Raw genomic sequence first — 10,000 nt, 5'->3', positions numbered from 1 at the left:
CGCACACACACACGTTTACCTTGACTACATAATAGGTCATGCACGCCACCATGTGCTGAAGAGACTCTGCTGTCTCAGCGTTGCGTTTCTTCTTCACTGTGCCAGAGATCTCCTGCAGCACCATCAGGCACTTGATCAGAATCTGAAAGAAGAGAGGGCAACAGTGATGGAGGGATGAAAGAGATATAGATGGATGGATGATGGGTGGAAGTCTAACCTTACACAAACACACACACACACACACACACACACACACACTCACACATACAATCTGCAAGAAGAGAGTGCAACAGTGATGGATGAATGAAAAAGTTATAGATGGATGGAAGTCTGTCCTTACAGTGTTTTAGAAAAAAAAAATCATAATCCTTAGTTTTGTAAAACTTTACTTGATAAAGTGTGTCACTGTCCCTAAACTTAAACAGATAATCTGGCAAAGAAACATTCTGCTTTGCCCCACAAAGGGAGAGGCCTGTGTGGGTGCAAACAGGATCTGACCAAGAAACCATTTGTCTCCTAGCTTTTGGTGGTCATATTAAGCCCCCTTTCATATGTCTAAGATCATCAGCAACATGTTCTTCATCTGACTGTTTTACATTCACATTTGGTCATTTAGCAGACGCTTTTATCCAAAGCGACTTACAAGGATGTAAATACATTTTACATCTACACTGATGGCACACTGCATCAGGAGCAATTAGGGATTCAGTGTCTTGCTCAAGGACGCTTTGTCAGTGAGGAATCGAACTAGCAACCTTCTGATTACTAAACGACTTCTTTACCTCCTGTACCACTGTCGCCACCTTTTCAGTTTACAAAACTCAAGCAGGTGTGGGAGTGAAGGAGTGAAGAAGGATGAAGGGATGAAGGGATGAAGGGATGAAGGAGTGAAAGAGTGAAGAAGGATGAAGGAGTGAAAGGATGAAGGGATGAAGGGATGAAGGAGTGAAGGAGTTAAGAAGGATGAAGGGATGAAGGAGTGAAGGAGTGAAGAAGGATGAAGGAGTGAAAGGATGAAGGGATGAAGGGATGAAGGAGTGAAGGAGTTAAGAAGGATGAAGGGATGAAGGAGTGAAGGAGTGAAGGCGTTAAGGAGTTAAGAAGGATGAAGGAGTGAAAGGATGAAGGGATGAAGGGGTGAAGGAGTGAAGGCGTTAAGGAGTTAAGAAGGATGAAGGAGTGAAAGGATGAAGGCGTTAAGGAGTTAAGAAGGATGAAGGGGCTACCTGTAGCACGTCCTCGGAGGGTATCTGGTGGTAGATGAGGGGAGCCAGGAGCCCGTAGCACCCCACTACAACCTGAAGGGCGGCGCCACTGTCATTCAGCCACAGAGCCAAGTCTAGAGCAACCAGCATCCTTTCGCACTCAGCCAAACGAGCTTTCTGCAAGAGGCAGAAAGAGAGAGAGGGGGAGTGGGAGAGTCAACTGATAGGTTCACACATTTGATCAAATTCACATCAGACAATTTAAAGAGTTTGGTTTTTCATACATACTTTACAGCAATATAACAATACAGTACAGATTAAAGGCACCCAGTGCAACTTTATGTAAACATTCAATGAAAAATAAACATTACATTTCTAGTCTTTTTTACATGTAGTAAGTTTCAATAACTCCATACCATTACATATCGACATTCAAGGAGCAAAGATGAGACGTCGTTGTGTGGTGAGAACTGATAGAAAATCGTAAACAACAACAATCGCCGGTGGGGAGAAGCCATTTTTCCATTGACTGGAAGCCTGCTTTATTTATTGTAGGTTACAAAATATAAAGAAAATGGCAGCGATTGTTGTTGTTATCGATTTTCTATCAGTTCTCACCACACAACGACGTCTCATCTTTGCTGCTTGAATGTCGGTATGTAATGGTATGGAGTTATTGAAACTTACTACGTGTAAAAAAGACTAGAAATGTAATGTTTATTTTTAAGCCTCGAAAGTTGCACTGGGTGCCTTTAAGCACACATACAGTATTAAACCATGGCTTAACATTATCAATTTTTTTCCCGGTTATAAATGCCCTCACAGAGAAAGTAAGTGTGAAATCGCTGGTCCCCAAAGTGTTAAAATATTTTCAGATTTTTTTTTTTCATTTTGCCTGTCAGTATTGTTCAGCCAATGACAGTAGAGCACTAGCTCTAGCTCTCAGGTGATTGGTCAAACTTGATGACATCATAATGTTGCGACACTGCTAATTTTGAACATGATCCTAAAGCAGATGTACCGTGGAATATCCGCATGTTCGCCAGGACTTGCAGTTGTATGCCGGGCGGTAAAACCTTCGTCCGCACGGAGTAGCATATGTGTTACTTCAGTAAACTTCCACACGGACCAATACCGACCAGCTAGCTCTGCGTTTAGCAGCAGACTTCTGTCTCAACTTTTGTCGACTACTACAGCGGTGTTCAAAGGAAACATGGATTCATGTCACTTTTCCAACTCTGCCTCCGGAGACTCGACACAGAGAATAGTTTGGGTCGACCTAGAGGTATGGTATTACGAGTTAGCCAACTGTTCGCTGTCAGATAATCATGCTTTTAAGGTTGAACATGTATAGCTTGCACGCTCGGTGCTGTGGTGTGTAAACCAATGACTGTACACAGTCGATGATGTAAACAGTGCGGGAGCCTCTAAAATCAGGCTAGGTTTGACGGCTAACATGCAAATTCTGTCCCGCCAGCGATTTGTTTTGGCCCGTCAGATTATACCAATCGTAGTAGCCGAGTGATTAGCATTCTTCATTTCATCAGTCGTCTTTAACTAAACTTCAGGCCGTGAAATAAACGCGACAACTTTGTTGAATCGTGGGTTTGTTTGTTTGACTGACAGCCACAGAACATTATATAGAAAATGATATATAATGAGGGAAACTTCAGATTTAATTTATTGAGGTGAGAAGAACAGGAATTACAGTCAATGCCAAATAACAAAGCAACAGAGTTGAATTTCGAAAGAGGAAATTGATTTTTTTCAGATGGACTCAATACAAAAGAGTGTATTGCATTTTACATACTAACATTCGCCGTTAAGGTCTGTATAAGAAAAAAGGAAGTTTATTTTGTGGTTGCGGAAGCAATCTGTCTTTGTAAGAAAAAGGAAGTGTCTTTTGAGGTTGATGCAGCAATCTGTCTTTATTTCAGTAAAGTGCGCAATCTTTTCCCAGTAAAGTGCAGTAACGAAGCAAGTGGAAACACTGGACAGCATAGCCACTACCAAAATCAAAATATACAGAGAACTCTTCAATGGGGAATAGTGTCAAAATTTTTCCTTTTTGGGTCAAATTTTAGTTTATAATGTATCTGTCCTGTGTGTCTAACTTATTTTATGTATTATTTTTTTATATATTGCTTTATTTGTTTTTGCTTCATGGCTGATGTGCTAAGCCCTTGTCTGTATGTTTTTGGTACTGTTTTGCAATAAATGTGGGAGAAAAAAGCTGATCTACAGTTGTTTATCAAGCTGACTCGAAATTTTCATTGAGTATCTTACAAACTCGTTTACAACCTTATGTGTAGAGAAGTTTGAATCAGATTCAGGTTTAGATAGCACTAGAAGACGGTTTAGATAACACTAAAAGACGGTTAAGATAGAACTAGAAGACGGTTGAACCGTTTACTATAGACACCATAATTTCTGCCATTGTGCAAATATGTTGGTGGTAGCAAATGTTGGGATCTGAAGATATGTCATTAACTAGCTTAGATAAACCTCAGAATTGGCACGAAATAACTTTGCACATCATGACCATACCATGTTCTTGTTGGTTCTAGATGACGGGACTAGATATAGAGAAAGATGAGATCATTGAAATGGCTTGCATCATCACAGACTCTGAACTCAACGTCCTGGCAGAGGTAATGCACTTGTTTGTTTTACATTCAGATCAGCTCATTAAAAATTACATTACATATATTTGTATTCATTTAGCAGACGCTTTTGTCCAAAGCGACGTACAAGGGAGAGAACAGTCAAGCTAAGAGCAATAAAAACCTAGTATAACAATAAATACTACTTTACATAAGAAATAGAAAAACGAAATAGAAAAGAAAAAGAAGTGCAGGAATGTTACCGCTGTAAGTGCAAGTAAAGCACTAGTCAAGGTGCCAGTTAGGAAGGGGAAGTCACATCTTTGTAATAACAGGCTAACTACACTCATTAACATTGAAGTGAACTAGTTCATACATTAAGGGTGTGCAACTGATTCGTCAGGCAGATCCATTCCTAAAACTTGAATGTTTGTTTTTGACATGATAAGACTATGATTCACCAGATAAGCAACAGCAGGGAATAGCATGTGTTTCACTATGATTCACAGGGACCAAATCTGATCATCAACCAACCTGATGAGCTCCTAGATGGAATGTCAGAGTGGTGCCAAACACACCATGGCAGTGTGAGTAGAAGTGTGTCTGTGTGTGTGTCTCTGTGTGTGTGTCTGTGTCTGTGTGTGTGTGTCTGTGTCTGTGTCTGTGTGTGTGTGTGTGTGTGTCTGTGTCTGTGTGTGTCAGAATAGTGCCAAACACACCATGGCAGTGTAAATAGAAGCTCCAGGTTTTTGTCTTGATTTGGAACGCTTACACAGATTTTTAAGTGCCTGTTGTTGCCCATAATTGTCGTAGCATGATCATTTCTTTTGTAAGACATTACAACATTCTGGGCGCAATCTGCGAATACATATTCAAAATGTGTAAATAATTAGTTCAAAACAAGACAAAACCGAGCAGTTTGGTTGCATACACTTTTAATAAGTGTCCAACTACGCTTCCCTTTAAAGTTGTGTGTAGTGTTGTTGACTAATTGTTGGATCGTTTCATGCAGTCTGGCCTGACACAAGCAGTTCGGGACAGTAAGATTTCTCTTCAGGATGCAGAGACGGAATTCTTGTCCTTCATCAAAAAGCACACCCCCCCTCATCAATGTCCGCTTGGAGGTAAGGTGACTATCTGACCAGTTTGGCCTTTGTGATGCTTGCCTAGTGGTCATACCAGTCTGTTTGTTTTTGTGTGACCTTTAACCTTTAGCTCTGGGCACATGTCCCTGTTGGACACATTTCTGGTGTCATTCTTAGTTTACTTCTAGGTAAACTGGAAAAGCCATGATTCTAAGAGTACATAAATCTTGAGATCACTGTTGAAGACTGTAGAATGCATAGCTGTCCGACCATAGAATGCACAGTTATCTTAGTATTTCTGGAAAAATTTAACTGTTTCTCTACTTGCGTTGCTGTTTTTCTATTTAAGGGAATTCAGTCCACGCTGACAAAAAGTTCCTGGACAAATACATGCCCCAGTTCATGAGCCACCTGCACTACCGCATCGTGGATGTCAGCACCGTCAAAGAGCTGTGCAGGTCTGGAAAAGCCTCCTTGTGTTACACTTCAATGTTGTAGAATTAACACAGAAAGAATAATAATAATAAAACTTTATTTCTATAGCACCTTTCATGCAAAATAATGCTGCTCAAAGTGCTTTCAAATCAGAAATGAATATCTGTGCAACACATGTAAAGAAATTTGATGCAGACCGAAACATTGATGGCTTGTGTCAAACATTATGACTCTAGTCTCTTGGCTTTGAAAACGCTTACACCTATAGTATATGTTGTTTATTGTATAGAGTTCAAAAAACACATGTAAAGAAATGTGATGCAGACACCCAAACATTGAGGGCTTGTTTATGCCTCTTGTCTCTTGGCTTTGAGAACCCTTACAGAGTCTATATATAACCCTTACATCTATAGTATATATTGTTTATTGTATAGAGTTCAAAAGAGTTTATAATTCTCTGCTTTGTCTTATTTCGCCAGACGGTGGTATCCTGTGGAGTACAAAAAAGCCCCTTCAAAAAAAGGATCTCATAGGTAAATAAATACTTCTGTATCACACCTCATATGTTGAAGATAGCCACAGGGCCCGGTTCTATTCTTATAAATTCAGTGATTATAAGTAGGGATGCACCGATATGGAAATTCTTGGCCGATACCGATACCGATGTTCAAAACAACAATCTAGCCGATACCGATATTTGTTTATTTTGTTTTTGTTGTTATTCATTCACCCTTTTGTGCCAGGAAAATAATGAAATCATTATCTAAACAGCAATGTGTTAAATTATGTCAGCCCTTTATCACTCTTAACTTTGAATGAGCATATGAAACAATCTTTAGTTTAACTTTATTTAATATAATATCACCAGGCATCAAGACATCATTTCAACTGTAAACAGATGCTTGCAATGCAGCCTTACAAAACACAAGCATAAACCCTTAGGGAATGCCATATAAAATCAAGATTAAAACGAATATAATACAATATTTTTCTTTAAAAACTGCCTGCCATAAACATCGGCCAGTACCATCGGTGAAAGTCAAGTTTATTACCGATAGGCCGATAACATTAAAAGAGGCAAACATCGGCCGATACCGATGCATCGGTGCATCCCTAATTATAAGTGTTTGATTTGAACCCACTGGGATTTGACAATATGGCCTGGATGCTGTGATTCTTGAGGCGGCGCTCATAGACATTCGCAGTAATTACAGTCAGTTGTTTAAGAGCATGTTCCTCTTTTGATGACGTAGCTTTGTGTCTGATGTTTGTGTCTTTTGATGTTTAGTTATGACTTTGTGTCTGATGTTTGTGTGTTTTGATAAATAGCTATATTTTATATGTTTGTTTTTCCTTGACCAGGGCACTGGATGACATTCAGGAGAGCATCAGTGAACTGAAGTTTTATAGAAAAGCCATTTTCAAAACGCCGCATCACTGACGGGGAAGTTGGAGTTAGGGACTTAAGCACATCATTTGGCATTATTGTGTTTTTTGTTGAGTTTGTATACATCTGCTGGGTTATGCAGTGTGCTTTCAAAGTGTTAATATTTTTATTTTGTATGATTAATTGTCTGATATAAGGTTTAAAGCGATGAACTACAAACAATGACATTCTAAGGAAACTTCAACATTCTGCAAATTCAGCATCACTCAACCTCATAATGTTTTCTGATGGTCAAAAACATTTCCAAAAAAAAAATGTTAACAAAACTAACTAAAGCATGTTCATCAATGTGAATCACAATAAACCCTGTTGTTTTGTAGCGATGTGTTCTGGGTTTAAATAGAGATCTTTCAGTTTAGCTGTGAATGACACAGTATAGCAAAAAATTTACCTACTGACAAATGGGTAAGAGAATGTAAAAACAGACATCCTGGCTGTGATATACCTACTAACAAATGTATAAATCCATGAGCTGATATAATGAGACAGAGACTAAGCCAATACAAATATAACAGGATTAAGATGATGAGAGAAGACGTGTTGTTGGTGGAGCGATTAAGATGATGAGAGCAGAAGTGGTTTCGGTGGATCGAAGAGGAAGTGATGTCGGTGGAGTGATTAAGCGCTGGACTGCTTACCTGACCCCAGATGGGGGGACCGTTGTCACAGAGGGAGTCGCAGAACAGCGCCCCCTCCTGGATGTGTATCTCCGTCTGCATGAAGATGGAGGAGAGGAAGGACTGGTGCAGGAGAGGAGACGTGAGGTGCAGGAGCTCCACACACAGCCTGAGGACGCAGCAGGAGCAACAGGGTTACACACACACAAACACACATACGCACACACACACATACGCACACACACACTACAACATCAGGAGCTCCACACACAGCCTGAGGAGGCAGCAGGAGCAACAGGGTTACACACACACACACACACACACATACGCACACACACACTACAACATCAGGAGCTCCACACACAGCCTGAGGACGCAGCAGGATCAACAGGGTTACACTCACACACACACACACACACACATACGCACACACACACACACACACATACGCACACTACAACATCAGGAGCTACAGGGTTACACTTACACCACATGCACACACACACACGCACACTACAACATCAGGCGCTATAGGGTTACACTTACACCACATGCACACACACACACACACACGCACACTACAACATCAGGAGCTACAGGGTTACACTTACACCACACACAAACACACTACAACATCAGGAGCTACAGGGTTACACTTACACCACACACACACGCACTTACACACACACACACACTACAACATCAGGAGCTACAGGGTTACACTTACACCACACACACACGCACTTACACACACAAACACACTACAACATCAGGAGCTACAGGGCTACACTTACACCACACACACACGCACTTACACACACACAAACACACTACAACATCAGGAGCTACAGGGTTACACTTACACCACACACACAAACACACTACAACATCAGGAGCAAAAGGTTTACACTTACACTACATGCAAAGGCTTAGGACACACACACACTAACACTACATGCAAAGGCTTAAGACAATTGCAATTCTTTAATTAATTTTCATATCGAGGATCAACAAAGTCCACCTTGTCCTATGCTATAACAGTCACATTGAAGTGCTGTTCTCCAGAGCTCTTCAAACAAATAGGGAGCCAGTGGAATCAGATATATGAACATACACACATAGTTACTGTCTAAAGCAATTTAGGGGATAAGACGACAACATTCAAATATAGTCACTGCCAACGATGCTAGTCTTTAGACATCTGTATAGAAGAGTGTACAGACGGAAGAACAGTTGGTAGACTGTAGACAAGGAGGCTCAAAGTGTAGGCACACACTCACACACACACACACACACATATAGTCTCTACAGACCAGATTACATTGACATTATGCAGCTTTAGTTCAAAGGTGAAAGTTCGAATAATCAGGGTTGCTATTTAAGTTAATGTCACAGAAGGCTAGTGGTCCAGCCCAGTGGTATGCCAACAGGAAGGGATGGACTTGGAAAACAAATCTGACAGGAACGACAGAACCCTCCACACGTCCTTTGTGTTCCTGTGGCTCAACTGGTCGGTTAAGTGGAGTAAGGCGTTAGCAACACGACATGATAATGAGATAGATGCCCTGGGAGCACACTTCCTGATGACTATAGGAGTACTGTGAGTCGCTGTGGAGAAAACCCTGTGCTAGATAAAAATAAACTCTCCCTTGTACGTCGCTTTAGACAAAGGTGTCTGCTAAATGACTAAATGTAAATAACTGAATATAATGAGAATGGTTTCCTTGCCTGGTTTGGGCGAGCCCCTCTGGCTGGGATGTCTGGGGACTGGGGTGGGTGTTCTCCGCAGGGGGACTGGTGTGGGTGTTCTCCGCAGGGGGACTGGTGTGGGGTTTCTCCAGAGGGGGCCTGGTGAAGTGGCTCCACAGCTGACTGCAGGCTTTCTTGGCCACGGCCTGCTGGCCGGTCTGGTAGGCTGCCTGGGATAGAAGAACAACAAGAGAGTTTTCAGGAGGAGGACTTACATTTGTGAGTGACATTTGTGAGTGACATGTGTGAGTGACATGTGTGATTTACATGTGTGAGTGACATGTGTGAGTGTCATGTGTGAGTGACATGTGTGATTTACATGTGTGATTTACATGTGTGAGTGACATGTGTGAGTGACATGTGTGAGTGACATGTGTGAGTGACATGTGTGAGTGACATGTGTGATTTACATGTGTGATTTACATGTGTGATTTACATGTGTGAGTGACATGTGTGAGTGACATGTGTGACTTACATGTGTGAGTGACATGCATGATTTAATGCTATATGTTCACAAAGGGGTGTTATAGACTAGAAAAGCCCAACATAGCTGCCATTTTTACTCTAGCCTGGTAAAAAAGCCTACATGTGAAAATAGGTCATCATACAGGACTTTGGCAGTTGGGTGTGGTTTACATTGCAGCTGCATTAACTAGGCCTACCTGTGCCAGGTGTGCCCAGGTCATCAGCAGCGATAGGGGGGCGGACGCCAGCATGGGTTTGGAGCTGTCGCCGATAGACGGGCCTACCATTTTGCCCTGAGCATCGTACGCGGCGACCGCAAAGATGTACTTCTGGTTGTGTTCTAAGCCCTCAATGCGGAACAGCCTCTCCCCCTTAGCAGGAATCTTAGACAACA

The 10,000-nt window shown here is 41.5% G+C and overlaps 2 protein-coding genes across 2 annotated transcripts in view; one reads left to right on the top strand and one right to left on the bottom strand.

The window, feature by feature from the left end:
• cfap54 (cilia and flagella associated 54) overlaps window positions 1-10,000 on the bottom strand; it is a gene marked incomplete at both ends in the record, with an annotated part of 66,344 nt that overhangs the window by 35,397 nt on the left and 20,947 nt on the right. The window contains 5 exons of the mRNA XM_080851343.1: window positions 20-142; window positions 1,227-1,382; window positions 7,414-7,561; window positions 9,121-9,311; window positions 9,804-9,989. Coding sequence (XP_080707469.1) covers window positions 20-142; window positions 1,227-1,382; window positions 7,414-7,561; window positions 9,121-9,311; window positions 9,804-9,989 — 804 coding nt within the window. The remainder of the gene's footprint in view (window positions 1-19; window positions 143-1,226; window positions 1,383-7,413; window positions 7,562-9,120; window positions 9,312-9,803; window positions 9,990-10,000) is intronic.
• On the top strand, window positions 2,206-6,954 carry smfn (small fragment nuclease; the record flags this gene model as incomplete). Its single annotated transcript, XM_080851436.1, has 7 exons — window positions 2,206-2,490; window positions 3,773-3,856; window positions 4,318-4,395; window positions 4,821-4,932; window positions 5,243-5,351; window positions 5,808-5,861; window positions 6,691-6,954. 7 exons carry the CDS (start codon window positions 2,206-2,208, stop codon window positions 6,767-6,769), a joined length of 801 nt encoding a protein of 266 aa, XP_080707562.1. The 3' UTR covers window positions 6,770-6,954.

This window comes from Sprattus sprattus (assembly GCF_963457725.1).
Source record: "Sprattus sprattus genome assembly, chromosome: 14".
Taxonomy (NCBI): Eukaryota; Metazoa; Chordata; class Actinopteri; order Clupeiformes; family Clupeidae; genus Sprattus; species Sprattus sprattus.
The sequence above is the reverse complement of the archived record's forward strand: the minus strand, read 5'-3'. Positions and strand labels throughout refer to the sequence as shown.